Raw genomic sequence first — 15637 nt, forward strand, 5'->3', positions numbered from 1 at the left:
CGGAGGAGAGAGAAACTGCCTGAAGCAGGGCAGCGCTGGGCAACTGCTGCTCTTCCTTTGCAGAGCTGGGCTTCTGGAATAGTCGCTCACGTCACAATACCTCATGGAAATCTTTTATTCATAAGATGTGCAGACAGAAGCCCCAAACACTTGTAACCCATACAAACAAGAAGAACCTTGGCCACATGCTCTTAAGGACACTCGCAAAGCGAGGCGGGTATTTTCCCACCACTCTCACTATCCCTTTGGGAATGGGGACTTGTTTAATTGGTAGTCTGTGGTCACTGCAGCACGGATCTCGGCTTTGGCTTCACCTTGGACTTGCCATTTCTACGTTTCTCTCTTAGTGGAATCTTTTTTTCGAACTCCCTAAATTTCCTTAACACAAAGTCTTTTTGCTTTATTCCTGAACTAAGATGTCACCTGGAAATGCTCTTAGTGTCATGCATGATTAACTTGCAGTTAAACACACTAATGTTAATATAAGATTTTTGTGTGTATAAAGTTGCCGGAGTAAGAAACATGAAAGTAACACCTGCACGTATAACAGCCCTCCTTGCTAGTATTCAGACAGTATTTACCTTTTTTTTTTTTTCCACAGGATGTTTTTCCCACCCTGTGGTCAAGATGCCAGCAGTCACTCTATCTCACATTTTGTTTGTCTATTAAAATCCCTCTGTAGTTCTACAGCTTATTTTGATGAACTCTGTTTAAACCTCTGCAGGAACGGAGAATTGCCAAGTGTTTTCTGGAGCTTTCCATGGCTTCATGACTGAGGCTGATCAGGACATCACGAACGCTCATATTCTTTTCTCAAATTCACCTGTTAATTTTGAACAAGAGGCAAGAGTTCCTGACTTTATCCCATAGCATAGCCCAATCTATGGCTTTAATGAGGTAGATGACACACAGAAAAATAATAAAGTTACATAACTGACCGTCCTTACCATCACACCTGATCCTCTATCATACTTCATTTGCACAAAGGGAGGAGAACTGAGATTTTGCCAGCAGCACGCTGTAACCCTGGCATATTCTAAGTGTTGAGTACTTGCCATCACAGTTTTTTTGGAGTTTTGTGAAACAGGAGGATTTGTGAAAAAGAAGGCGGAAATATCAAAATGTAGTTTTTTGGCATTCCCTTGATCCTTGATCCTTGATCCATCAGCAAGGTGGGTCCTGGAACTGCACCACACAGGTCCAATGTCACTGGTACTAATGGAGTAAGTGGCAGTAGTGATGTCAGATGTTATCATCTTGAACTGAAAGTGCAGGGGTCATTGCCTCATGGCAAGGGGGTCACCAGCGTGGCTTGGCAACAAGGAAATCATGACGCATCATGAGGACTTCATAGTTCAGAATGAGTTGGCCATAGGTGTCAGAGCTGGGAGGTGAACATGCAAACAGCACGTTTTGAAATCAGTCAGACGCTTGCCAGTGCCAGCACTCGTGTATCTGGACTCCATTTTGACCTTGAGAGCAGGCTGTATTGCAGGGCTCTCAGATCCTTCTCTCCTCCTTTGAGGACTCTGTCTCCTGCCATTCTTGCTGTCTGAATCACTGCTTCCCCCACACCTTGAGGTCCTCCCTCAATTTGTTCTCCCTCATAAACACTGCCCAGACTGGTTCTTATCTTCTGCTTCTCCAGGTCTCTGTGCTCTTCCCCTTGTTCTTGGCTTCCAGAGGGGAAAGTACAAGATGCCTGGGAGAGCATCTCCCATGGAGTCGGGCAGCATTTCCTCCATCAGGGAGAAGCAGTTCTATATGTGGCTGTATCCTGTCCTTGTTGAATTGACAGCAGCTTCCCAGGGGTGGCAAGAGGCATGGCCTGACCCCCTTCTCCTTCCTGCCACGTTTCCTAAATCATGGAACAGAGACAGCAGAACTTCTTGATAAAATAGCTATACTTTAAAAATAAGAAGGAGGGGAGGAGAATGCTCTGTTTTGGAAAATCGCATTCTCAAATATTGGTGACCAACTTTCACCGACATTTGAAAAATCAAGTAAACCCTCCCCCCCAGAAAAAGAAAAAAAACCTGCAACAAAGACCAAACTGTCTTAGAAAGCAAGTCTGGCAAGGAAAGGAATCAAACCAAGCAGCATTTTTCACGACTATGAGCAAGAACCCTATTCGCAGGGCTTTCAGCAACTTTCAACATAAAAGTTAACACAAAAAATGTAACTATACTTAGGTGACAACTTAGCTATTGCATAGCTTAGAAGTGCGTTACACAACTGAAGTGCCTGCTGATGCACTGTGACAAGAGACTTCCTTTCTGAAGTGGACTGTGACCAGTGTAGGCACACTATGTCCCATTTCCTGCCTTCACCGCGTTCACGAGCTGTGAGCACAGGCTGGTAACCGACTGCGTGACGGACAGGTCAGTGATAACAACACAGATGAACTCGTGCATGTACTTAGCACTTCAGTTGTCTGCAGACAGCTGCACGTGGAATAAGTCTTCTTTTAATGCCAGCATTCTGACCTTTGCTGGAATTGGTTTGAAAGGCAATAGTCCTTGTTTTCCTTTGTCCATGGATTTCCCATTTTTTCATGGAAAGATAACAAGAAGAACCTGTGAAGATCTCCTGAGCAAGAACAGAAGGAATGGTAGCTATTTAATACGAGAGAGTGAAAGCGTGGAAGGAGCCTTGTGTCTCTGTGTTTTGTAAGTACTCTAATGCTAAATTTTTTATGATTTTTTAGATAGATCCAAAGACAAGCATTCATCTTCTCTAACATTAATTGTTCTTCCCTAATGTTAACAGACTGCAATATTAACAGAATGCAAAGGGGGGTGTATATGTAACATTCAAGTAACATTTGTTGCCTTAGGCTTCTTTTATAGTGAGTGGTGAGGGGGTGGCATTTGCAAAAGACATTTTGTACACCAGAGAACAGATGAACTGTAATTTGCTGGTGCTGGTCTCTCTCCACGGACAACGAGGGGAGCCCAGAGAAAATACCTTATCCTGCCAAAACATGGTGAGAACCTTACTCAAAGTTACTGTCTCTGTAATGACGAGTAAATAGCGTTTTAGCACTGTTGCGACACTGAGAAGTCTCACGGTAGGCTACAAAACAGTACCTTCTTGGTAGGCTTTCTGTCTGATGAAATCTTAGCCTTGTGCTTCAAAGGAGTTTTATCTGATGTAAAAACATAAGCTGAGACAGAAAGCTATAATGTCCTGTTCGAATCCATAGGACAAGTCCACGAACAAGACGGGCATAGAAAATTGCTACTTCTAGAACTCAACTTTAATTGCTACAATTAAAATTGTATGATTTTATTTTTCCATAGGGAAAACAGGCTTCAAGAAACCTGTTATGTACTTTTCATGTATACCTGATCTGTTCCTAATGCGTTCAAAGTTTATAAATTAGTAAGTCTGACTCTTTCTTTCTTTGACCCTATGAGGTTTTACACTCTCCTTGAGGGTGTATTTGAGTGTGACACGAAAAATTTTTAACACCACATCTAATTAATTCAAAAATATCAGAAAACACTTTTATCAATAGTCACAAATGCGTTTCTTTCGAAACAAATCAAAGGAGAAGGGAGAAAAAGGGAGAGGGAAATGGGGTACTATGGGATTGGTGGGTAGAAGAAAGGAGGTCCATGAAATGATAGAGTAACAAGAAGAGAAATGGCAAGTGGAGGGCAAACAGAATGCTCGGGGACAGAGCTGAGGGAACCTGCCTTCAGTAAGGTGTGGAAGGAGACAGCGTAGGGCATGCGGGGAGGGCAGGGAGCACGGGAGGGAAAGGGCATGCATACCCTGCAAGAAGGGACAGACAGGGGTCCTGGCACAGAGAGAGGATGACGATATTAATCCCTGACACGTGAAGATGGCTGTTAAGACCTCATGCAGAAGAGGTAGATGCGAAAGTGAAGGCCTGCTTAGGTGTGTGCAGTGAGTTTGAACTACTGACGTAACAGAGGGCATATCTACAGAGTACACTGTGGGCAGATACAAGCTGATGTAAAGGTTAAGCTTGGTGCCACACTAATACAGTTTCTTTCCTTTTTTTTTTTTAAAGGGCAAACCAGACCTATCTTGTGATAGCTTGCAGACATGCTATTGTCCATCAGCAGTGTTCTGGGTGGGTTTTTAGTGTCAAAAACTGTTTAAAACTTTAGTGTTTAGTGTATTTGACTTTAACTCGTGCATTAACAAATGTGATAGTTAAACTGCAGGGTTGACAGCACTGGCATAACAGATACTGGCTGGCAGAGGTGAAAGCAAGGATTGCTTGCAGATAGCAAATGGGATGGTAATAGTGTATTGCCTCAGAATTGCCTCAGAGACTGGACTGCCAGTGGTTGACTAGGAAAGCTGTCCTAAAACTGGAGGCAATCAACACTGAAACTCTCAGTGCTGTTTCAAGACAACTTTTGGATTAGAACTACATCTTAAAACATTGCTTAGCACTTAATATGGTTGATGTTAGGTCAACTTCTCTCAAATTAGCTGATCCGTGGACAGAGATACTGATCTACTTGCTACAGAAAACAACCAAATTTTTTGTCCTCTACAGACTGGGGTACGTGCAGGAGGGCGCTCCCATGGAGGATCTGGGAGTCAGAATGGTGGGACCAGTTCAAAAACATCTCTTACTAAATCAGGCATAGTGCACAGCTCTACTGATATGTCTTCCTCCACAGCACACTGCTGCTTTCACACAAAGCTGTCCCAGATTTCTGACAGTGCCTCAGTCCAGACCTACCGCTCTTGCTGCTGTTCTTCTTATGGTTCAACATGTGGTTCTCCCAAAAAAAAGTCCTCTCATCCTGCCTTTCTTCCACTGGATCTCCTCCATGCTCAGACCAGGAACTTTACTAATTTGTATAATAGGCAGCTGTTGGTAAGCATTTAGTAGTTAATGTAGAAACACAAGTTTCCATTTTAGTGGTAGTTTCATGTTTATTTAGTAAAAATTACAGTAGCCAAATAATATCCAGGCAGCAACCTTTCAAAATTTAGATGATTGGTAAAGAATGAGTTTTAAAAATTATCTGTTTCTGATTTTTTTTTTCTCACTTCTATATCTATGTTTAAAGAACGAACACCCACATTTATAAAATACTCTTAAGCCAGGAACATGTGAATTTCCACAGATACCTCCAGGAGGAAAAAAACAAAAGATGCATCCCTGTGATGCAACTCTTTGAATTAAAGTAAATATATTCTAACTGGAAGTCTTCTCCTGATCTCAACCCATTGTAACTTTTTTTGCAGAACAATGTAGTTTGTTTTGAGAGTAACTATTAATTTGTGCGCAAGTCTCCTGAGCTAGGTTTTCACCCTAAGAGTCTCCCTCTCATGACAGCTCAATTCATGTAGCTATGACTTCAAACCTTCTGATGAACATGTATACCAGTTAAAAGAACGTGTAGTTTGAGAGTTCAAACACAAGCATATTAAAAATAATAATAACTAAAACCCTGGGAAATGCAAAGGAAGAATAATTTTCTTAGAAGCAGGACCTGTGCAGTCATTTTCTGGTTGCTGGTTACTGGAGGCCATCTCTCCAAGAATTCAACAGCCTTCTTGTGATACAACCACAAAATGAAGTTTAGGGAGGTATCACACGTAAGTAAGATAAGAAGATAGATGAGAGGATGGGATGTCTGTGGAATCAAATTACTCTTATACAAAGGCCTATGTTAAGTTTATTTCATAAGCTCTTTGAAACCCCTGGTTAGAGTAATGTTATGTTTCAAGATATGAAACTTTCTCTCGTTTTGCAAACTCTAGGCTCCCTTCTGTTCTGCTTTTCTATCTCTGTCTCGTTCAATTTTACTGCATAACTTCTCATGTCTTTAATACTACCTGCTGTTTGCAGACATGTCCAGTCTCATGCTTTGTGAAAAATATGGTGTTTCTTCCTTTCACCACAGTGTCTGCTTTTGGCAGCAGGGGTCAGAGACTCAGCCCACTATTAAGTCCCTAATATCATACATACTCTTGAGTATATGTCCAGTATCATATACAATTGTAGCAATGCTCTGGTCAAATTAGACATATTCTAGGTTGAAATAGCCTGGTACACGATCACATCTGGAATATATGAAGGTGCAGACAACTCAGGGGGTCACTCTGTGGGGCAGTGTGGGGTGGAATAATGGTATGAATTTTTGGTGCTGCAGTTACTTGAGGGTTCCCACAAGCAAAGCAGAAACATGAAAAACATTCTGCAGAAACATGAAAAACATTCTGCAACTTCACAGTCATGTGTGCCATGGCAACCTCCTCGCCTGTCCTTTCCCCAGAGGAATGCCAGCAGATCTCACGTGAAAGGCGAACCGCAAGTTTTCTACAGAATCATTCTTTACCACTACTTAGATTAATATGGTTTTCTTTCTCTCTCCCCTCAAATCCCTCCCAACTTCTATCAATACGACAGAAGACATTCACAAAGACAATCTTTCAGAGTATCACTCCATGCCAGTGTGCTTGCTTCCATATAGCATTGCAGTCTTGTGTCATATCCCAGGTGAATCTCTCATCTTTGTTCTCAGTTGTAGCTCAGTCTTCTGGAAGCTGACTGCTTCTCTTGTGGATGTGGTATTTAGTTGGAAGCCAGCCCATTGTCCCCTAGCATATGACTTCAAAGAAGGGCACCTCACTTTTGTCTTTGTAGGTATTTAAGTCTTCATTATAGCTCCATTTCTGAAAGAGGGGTACATATTAGCACTGTCTGTCCATCATGAAAAGGTTGTCCGATGATTAGTCCAACCTGGTGCAAAGTCTGAGAGTGTACCAGGCCATAGCTCCCCTTCTTCTCACTGCTGATGGAGATACTGTCATTCTTGATGACTCATGTTCCACCCCTTGGCTTGCAGTTTATTCCCATGTTGACATTTGCATGAAGTGGTTTCTAGTGGTATGAAGCGGTTTCTAGTGACATGCAGCATTTCTGCTGGTGGTGAGCAAGGACTCAGGCACCCTATGGAGGCAAGGACTCTTCTCTTACATGGTACCTGCAGTGGAATTCCAGGGTCTATTTTGTATTTTACTGCCTCAGAATAAGTAGCACAGTGACATCCAGCCCTTTCTGGATGTCTAAACTTGAGGAATTTTCACTTCTTTGACTTACCAGATCTATTTCATTGGAGCTGTAGTAGTACAAAACCTAGCACAGAAAATGAACCTAAGAAGCTGGAGGAAAGCTCAGGCAGTTAGCTGATGTGATGGAGAGCTAGTCAGACATGCTTTACCAAGATCTATGGTAAGTACAGTGCAGTGACTGCAGACTGAACACAGCACTCTTAGCTACATTTACCATACATGGCCTAACTCTGCAGGGCAAAAAAGAGTGCCATAAATTTGGTCCAAACTCAAACAGATCTGCATAGTGATGTACAAAGTGTTACATTTGAATTGGCAAGGCATAATAAAGTATTATTTGGGTTTCTGAGGCTTACGAAAACAACATGCATGACCAATTTTAGCTAACAGACAATTAAACATATGACTTCGAGAATCTCAAGTATTTTGAAAGCTCCAATGTACGAATTAAATGGAAAAGTGAATATACATGTATATACATAAAATTGATTCTATTCAGCGTCACGTATTCCTTTAGAGATGTTTCTTTGGTTTTAGTCTTTCATTGTATTGCAGTTTACTTTAAGATACAAGCAAACAAACAAAACCAAAATCTGGCTGTCAAGATCAGCTGTAGTAGTCTAAGTGCTTAAAGTTGCAGTGGTCTGACAGTTGACAAAAAGCATAATGTATGCAACAATGTTTTTCACAGCTTTGAAGAATTCATCTACACTTACCGTATCTTCAGGGAACACCAAGGATATTTTAGAATACAGGTGAGTAACTCTCATTTCATCTGTAAATGTTGCACTAAAGATCATTGTCTTGATTAAAAAAATATGTATATACACGTACTCCTTACCTTAGAAAATGTTTCCAAGTTTGCACTCTTCTCTACTCAATTCTTGACTTTTTAATGTTATACTTCTTATTACATATGAGCTCAGAAGTAGCTATTATCTTTGTAGAAATCCATTATATCCTAAGTGGATCTGTTATTTGTTAACCAGCTGGTTTCTTATTTGACCATTTCATTTTGATAGCATTGAAGGAAAATGTATCACTTTTTTTACTTGCTCCTGTTCCTAATTACCTTTTTCTATTTGAAAGCTCTGCCATTGCACCCCGCGTCTTGTAGGGATTTGGAATATTGCAGTGATCTTTTCGATTTAAAGAGACTTATCTGTAATTCTGTGCAATTCTGAGGCACCCAGAGCGATGACCCCAGATAATGCTGCTCGTTGCTTGAATAAGCATAAGAGCAGACTACATCAATCAAATGCCTAGGCAAGGTGAGAGGACACTTGAAAAACTGTCTCACTCCTCTGGCTGTAGAAGGACAGCCAACAGGACTGCCAACAATTAAGTAGCGTTTAAGTGGAAAGAGGAACTCGCTCCTTAAAGGATACACCAAGCTCTCCCATGCTGGTAATTTCTTGCTTATTAGTGGTTTGGACTGAGTGCAAAACACACAATTTCCCATGAAGAATGGTTTGTTGACAAAATAATAAACTATAGCCACTCTTCTGGGGTTTGCTGTCATGCCTATCAGCAGATAATAACTCAAACACTTCTAGTTTTTTCAAACCAAATATTCTTTCAAGCTTTTTGCCAAGAATGTGAAAGAGGAGTTCTATTCTTCGTATTTTTAAGTCAGATTGTTTTGGCTTACTAAAATAATAGAATGAAATAATATATTGACGGTGGAGGGGAGATTGTTTGGGTTTTTTTAAGGGCCAGATTCAGCCATGAACTTTCTAGAGTGTGGTAGCTTGACCCTGACCATCAGCTCCTGTACTCGACTCTCGTGAGGTTGCACCACAAGTGCTGTGTTCAGTTTTGGGCCCCTCACTACAAGAAGGGCATTGAGCTGCTGGAGTGCGTGTCCAGAGAAGGGCAACGGGGCTGGCAAAGGGTCTGGAGAGCAAGTCTTACAAGGAGCAACTGAAGGAACTGGGGCTGTTTAGTCTGGAGAAAAGGAGGCTGAGGGGGGACCTTATTGGTCTCTACAACTACCTGAAAGGAGGTTGCAGTGAGGCAGGTGTTGGTCTCTTCTTCCAAGTAACCAGCAACAGGATGAGAGAAGATGGCCTCAAGTTGCGTCAGGGGAGGTATTTACATGAGATATTGTGAAGAATTTCTTTACTGAAAGAGTGGTCAGGCATTGGAACAGGCTGCCCAGGGAGGTGGTTGAGTCCCCATCCCTGGAGGTGTTTAAAAAGTGTGTAGATGTGGCACTTCAGGATACGGTTTAGTAGGCATGGTGTTGTTGGGTGGATGGTTGGACTCAATGATCTTAGAGGTCTTTTCCAACCTAGGATTCTAGGATTCTAGGATTCAAAGCACCCAAAGATCTGCTTGCTACCTCCCTGCCTTACCAGGACAGGGTGGGGGGAAGAGAACATGAAGAGTAAAAGTCAGGAAACTCCTGGATCAAGATAATAGATAGTTTAATAGCTGAAGGGAAGTTGTGCATGCAAGCAAAGGAGGAGTTCAGTCACTACTTTCCATCGGCAGACAGATGTTTAGCCACATCCTGGAAAGCAGGGCCTCTGCGTGTGTAATGGTTACTTGAGAAGACAAATGCCATAACCATGATCATCCCCACTTTCCCTGAGCTTTTATTGCTGAGCACAGTGCCAAATGGGATAGTCCTCTGGTGAATTCAGGCCCACTGCCCTGCTGTGTCCCCTCCCAGCGCCTTGTGCACCCCCAGCCTACTCACTGGGGGAGCAGAGCAGGGAAAACAGAGAACCTCAAGGCTGGGCGAGCACTGTTCAGCAACAGTCAAAACGCAGGTGTGTTGTCAACACTGTTTTAGTCACAAATTCAAAACACAGCACTATATAGGCTACTACAAAGAAAGGTAACTCCATCCCAGCCAGACCCAGTACAGAGAGGCAGTGGCATCCAGTCCATACAGGGCTGATCGGAAGATAAGGATGCAGAAAAATAAAGAAAATGAAGATATGTTTCTTTGTTAGCAAATTAAGCGAAACCAAAGCCCTATTCACTTTTAGCGACTAGTAGTAGGAGTCTCGCTGTGATTAGACCTGATTAATGTGCTTACTGTCTGTCACTGTCCTGAAGTCACCAGCATTGCAAAGTCTCTGTACAGATCACCGAGGAGCTGTACCGTAGAAGCCGTTCAGTCCAGATATATGAACCCACACATTAAAAAGCAATTTGTGAGAATGCTGTTCCCCTGCTTATGAGTGCCATCCTCCATGTTTGGCCTCAGGAGTCTCCAGTGCAAGTCACAAAGCTGGACAAATAACAAACTCCTGCCTAAACGTGAAAGCTGGTGCCGGAGACTTTCATAAGGATCATCAGATATGGCCGGTGCCTCTGCACATGTCCTATGCTTGACAAAGCTGATGTTTTGTAAAGTGTTTGGCTTCTGCTTGTCACATAATTGTTTAAATACATTTTGAGTGAGAACTAAATATATTGCCCCTAAATTTGTGCTATAAGACCAGAGGGAAGTCTGTAATGCTGTCACTCTTCAACACTGCTGTAGTGGATTGCTGCAGCACATGTCTGAGACAATATTTAAAACTGATATTCTGTTTTCAAAAAAAAGATGGCAAGGGAGGTTACACTTAGTGCTGTAACCACACCACCAAACAAGTGACCCTAGTGTTTTAAGGATAGTACAATATTCTGTCACCAAATCTGTTTACAAAACAGCTCCTTGCTAGACAAGAAACAACATATCATTCCTTTCATTTAGAGGACTCTATGTGAGGGGCAGTTGCAAACAAACTTTATTTTCCTTTCTTTGCAGACTTCTGCAGGTGTTCCAGAGAGAATCTTCAGAACATTAAAGGACCTAATATATACTTATGAAAAGCCAGATCAAGGACTAGTAACCAACCTCCGCTACCCAGTAAACAAGCCAAATGCCTCGCAAAGAAGCCGGAGGTTCAAGTCAGAAAAGGATGACATTTATGATGGTGAGAAACTTAGCTCTGCCTTTGTGGGTTTTTTTTAAGATGACTGCATTGACAGGTTTGTGGTGAATAGCTGCTACATTTCCTCTGAGACCAGCTCATGTGGACAGAAGTTCAACATCCTTCCTTCGCTCTTATGTTTACTGGAAAACAGTTATTCCTAGCTCACCAGTTACATACTCTCATCCACTGCAAACTAACAAGTTAAAATTGCGAGAGGTACAGAAGGCAAAGCATGATGTTGCCCACAGCTCACTCCTTCATGAGTGTTGATGCTTCTAGGCTAGGGAAGGCTGGGGACCAGTTTTACCCAATGTGGTTCTGCCAAGCTGCCAGGCCCCTGCACTTTGCTGGGAGTTAAGGCTGTCCTTTACCTTCATTGTCCAGGTTAAAAGCTATTTTTATACCAAAATCTAACTCACTTATTTTTGAGATGCTAAGAAAAAAAAAAAAGAAAAAAAAAGCCAGCCAGCTTGTGGTTTGCTGTGATTTCTACCAAAACATGCATAATTTTTTAAGTTAGTATGTTGAAAATAAGAAGCATGTAGCCTTGTGCTCAGGATCACAGCCTTGGAGCCAGAGTTCAGCCTCTGGTTGATACTCTGCTAATTTATGCTCATAAGTCCCAGGTGTAAGAGAAAGATACAGTGTTTCTGCCTGACAGAAATATTATGCAAATGAATACAATGAAGATAGAGGTTTTCACAAAGTGGTAGACCACGTTTTGTAGTCCCATGTCATCTTTACGTCGTTGGTTTGGGGAGGATGAATAGAGATACTATTGGTAACTTGCCAGCATCCCTCACCCACTTTTGAAAGCCACTTTTCATATTGCTGTGGTACGATGCTCAGCTGCAGCATCCATCAGGTCACAGGCTGCAAAATATCTTCGGAAGTCTTCTAGGTCCTCTGGCGAAGCATAACGACAGCCACAGCGAGAGCATGCGTGAGCAAGGGAATTCCTTTCATTAAGTACAGTTATCGTAAAGGAAAAAAATCTTGGAGTATCCAACCTTCTGTGTGGTTTATGCCTCACGAGTAACGCTAGCTCAGATACAGCCTGCATGTGCTGCAGCCGGTACAACAGACGCTGGGTTTCTGCGCAGCAGGACAGCGCAGAGCTCTGTCGGTCCCTGCGTCAAGCAGGTGGGGTAGGAAGAGCTGAGCTCTCCCCACCACTTTGTGCACTAAGCTGCATTTTTAGGGGGCAGTGCAGCAACAGCCTTGCTGGGAGAAGCAGTAGCAAAGAGACATTTCCAGTGTCTCCAACATTACATGATCACTTGTATCACTAAAGCAGATGTGCCACATTTGCTCTACAGAGGTTTTTATGGTGTGTTGTTGTTCCCGCTCCAGGGAGATGGGAAATACTGCAGTTTCATGGATATATTTTTAGGAAAAATCAGGTATGATACAAATGTTATTGTTTGGTCCTGCAACATGAACTTTTCTAGAAGATGCACAATGTCCTGGTCTGGACTCACAGGGAGGAAAACAAACCCTTTCATTTCACTGTCAAAATGTTTGTGGTTGTCCATAAAAATGGAGGCTTTTAGAAATAATCAAATTACTTTGGAAATGTTGCTGTTCAATTTTACTTTAAATTTCACTTATACAGCATTTCAAACTTCCCCCTCAGACTGCTTTATTACGTGGTCACAGTGGGAGCTTCGGTTAATGTCATGACGGACATCTCTCTGAAACGCAGGCACCACAGAAAACACCGCAGCGCTTCCTAAAGCAAGCACCTGGCCCGGTCCCTCGTGTTGCACCGGCAGCTGGCTTTGCAGCACGTGCAGGACTGAGAGCTCCAGTGCAGCCACTGGAACACCTCAGGGGACTGAGGTCATGATACTGGTTGTTGGACAGTTTTGAACATTGCTTTCTAGCCTAGGAACAGCTTGTCTGAGGGTGGCTGCTTGAAGAGACGTAGGTTTCCATAGTGGAGACTGAGTCCCAAGCATTCAATTTCTGCCTTTCCTCCAGCTTCTCAAAAAAACACAATAAATCTGACAAGGTCTAAGAAAGAAAGGGTTTTTTCAGGCTCTCCTCCCTTAGTTGGGAGGAGAGGTTTTCTGCTGGGTATTTATTTTGAGAAGAAAGGGTGTGTTATGCTATCTCAGCTATCGATTCCTGACATTTGACTGTTCCTCTTGAAGAAGGGGTCTCATGTGGATGCAACTGTTTAATAGCAGAGCTTGCTGGCTCAGAAAAGCCAGTGCAGGCTTTGCCTCCAGATGGACCCCTGGAGGACCCAGTCCGTAGGACGTGGGGTCTAAATGGTGGCCCTACAATAGCAGAGAGAATACCGAGAAACCAAGTTGGGTTACTGACACCTGCCCAGCAACGCGGCCACAGGCCGCCCTGTTTACCATGAGCTTTCAGAGGAGCCATTTGCAATGACAACATCTTTCTTTTGTTGTTGATTTCTTCACAGAAATTGATGACAGCGATTACGTCTCTGTCTTACCCTGAATGAGCTGTAACCTGACGACTTGGGAAGCTGCCGTTTGAGGCTGTGCTGCAGCGCAATGGATCAGCTGGGAAGAGCAAACAGCTGGGCATTCTCTGCTGTGGATCTGTACCTCTGGGACTGTCAGAGCAGCTGTGTTTTGTCACAGTAGATCACAAGCTACGATATATTTTTGTCAGGCCATAAAAGGATTCATTTTTATAAGAGACATATGCATACATGTACACGCATATAGGGGGGAAGGGTATCTGTGTGCATGTATATGTATTTTGTTTTTTTAGACAGCGAACTGTCCAAGATGTCTACTGCTAAAATGAATAATCTATTAGAAAGCAGCAATATAAATACAATACATGAACGTGCATAAAGCAGTGGTTTATGGCAGAACTGGTAGTGTTGCTAAAAACTATACACGACAGAAATTCTATTGGCATCATATGATGCTTAAAAACTGCTAAACTCTGTTAAACCTCTAAACCCTGTTATTTTGTGCATTTGTGTTACCTCATTGTCGGATAAGTTGATAGTATTTCAGCTATGTCAAGGAATACTAGTATTATACTGTAGTTTGGAATAATCTAAATTAAAACAAAGAGGCTGTGTTAAATCCATGCCATGAAAAGTGAATCACCAGCATGAAAATTATTTGAAATACTTTTAATATTGATGAATGTTTCTGGTAGATTACAAGAGGAGTGCGAGTTCTACAAGCATGTCAGTATGAACACATCCTCTTTTTTCATAGGTGCTGTACATATGAGAATGCTTACTACATTTCATTTGCTACTGCCATAAGCTCTGTATTACAATGCATATGTGTTATGTTATTTTTTTATGTAAGAATTTGCTTTAATCTTATCCCTAATTTTAAATAGTTAATATATACTTTCGTTCTGAAGATGGCCTGCAACTAGTAGCCAAAGCCAGAACTGGAACAAATGTCCTGATTCTCTCAGTTGCTAGTGCCAACTCCCTCTCCGTTTGTGATCTTGAGGAAGACATTTATATTTATTGTGTGTTTAAGATCTTTCACAAATTATTAATGTATTTTAATGGATAATACTACTTAGATTTCTTTCTGTTATGTTTCTTTCACACCAATATTTGTTAAAGGACTTTCAGATCTTTCAGTGCTTTGGACTTCATTATGAACTCAACAGTGCTAACAGTTTTTGGTGGCAGGCTCAACTGGTACTTCTAGCATGAAGTAGACAAAAAATAAGAATATTCGTTAACTCTGGCATTGCCAAAAATACCAACATATGTGTCAAAAAATCATGAATTGAAAAGAAAGTAGTTGTCCGTGAAAAATGCTACTACTGGACAGGAAAAAAAAACCCACCCTTGCTCTGTAGAAGCACATACGCTGATGTGTCTCTTTATTTGCAGAATTCAGCAGCCTGCCCAACAGTTGGTTATCACATGTATCAGACAGAGCTGCTGCTGTGCTGCGAGGTGCCAGCTCCAGCAACCTTGTCTTTAACAGAACACACCATTACAGTTTTTCTGAAATGAGAGTCTCAGCAGCCCTCCACATGCTCAGTCAGTCAGACTGATGTTCAACCTTAGGAAAAGGCTGAGTGACAAGGAATCCCAGGCTGTGCCTCACGACCCCAACTGCGTGATTCCTGATGGCTGAACAGACTATTACTCACAGCTGACGGGGGCAAGGGCCTGGGCTGTGGTGCTTTTTAGCCAGCAGTTGCTCTGGTTAAAGCGCTGCACTGCAGGCAGCCGTGCTTTGGACTCGGATTTACAATGCTGTGGTGGCTGCAGCTCCAGATGCTGCATCTAGACCTGAGGGTACATCCAAGCACACACTCCGGTCACTTCTCAGGTATCACCTCCGAGGTGGTCAGCTGAAGCACAGAGCATGCGAAGGATCAAGGATTCAAAGGAGGAAGCAAGGACACAGAATGAAAAAAAATTCATGATTCAATTTACATTACATTTACATTATATTTACAATATTCAGCTGTGCTTTACAGGAATACATTTGTTCTGTTAACAGTATAAGAAAATTAGGTTAATACACGCATTCCTACGCTTCTTCACAGCCCTAATACATTAGAAAACAATCAGTGCGTGATTTTTGAAAAAGTGTGTTCAAAAGCTTCACACGCCAGCATCTACTTTCCAACACCCTAAAGCTGCGTGT

At 42.2% G+C, this 15637-nt stretch overlaps 1 protein-coding gene across 1 annotated transcript; it reads left to right on the plus strand.

Annotated features, from left to right (window-relative positions):
- The first annotated feature begins 2003 nt into the window (after positions 1 to 2003).
- Positions 2004 to 14609, plus strand: SH2D1B (SH2 domain containing 1B). The gene is made up of 4 exons (XM_009941226.2): positions 2004 to 2669; positions 7766 to 7829; positions 10841 to 11009; positions 13444 to 14609. The coding sequence occupies exons 1-4, from the start codon at positions 2401 to 2403 to the stop codon at positions 13479 to 13481; spliced, it is 540 nt and encodes a 179-aa protein (XP_009939528.2). The 5' UTR covers positions 2004 to 2400; the 3' UTR covers positions 13482 to 14609.
- Positions 14610 to 15637: the final 1028 nt, after the last annotated feature.

This window comes from Opisthocomus hoazin, chromosome 1, assembly GCF_030867145.1.
Source record: "Opisthocomus hoazin isolate bOpiHoa1 chromosome 1, bOpiHoa1.hap1, whole genome shotgun sequence".
In the NCBI taxonomy this organism is placed as follows: domain Eukaryota; kingdom Metazoa; phylum Chordata; class Aves; order Opisthocomiformes; family Opisthocomidae; genus Opisthocomus; species Opisthocomus hoazin.

What these genes read in the sequence shown, in the direction of transcription:
- SH2D1B (XM_009941226.2), top strand. Translation starts at nt 2,401, where the DNA reads ATGAACTCGTGCATGTACTTAGCACTTCAGTTGTCTGCAGACAGCTGC. An exon ending in GCCTTGTGTCTCTGTGTTTT is followed by an intron (nt 2,670 to 7,765) that starts GTAAGTACTCTA and finishes TGTTTTTCACAG; the next exon opens with CTTTGAAGAATTCATCTACA. An exon ending in AAAGGATGACATTTATGATG is followed by an intron (nt 11,010 to 13,443) that starts GTGAGAAACTTA and finishes ATTTCTTCACAG; the next exon opens with AAATTGATGACAGCGATTAC.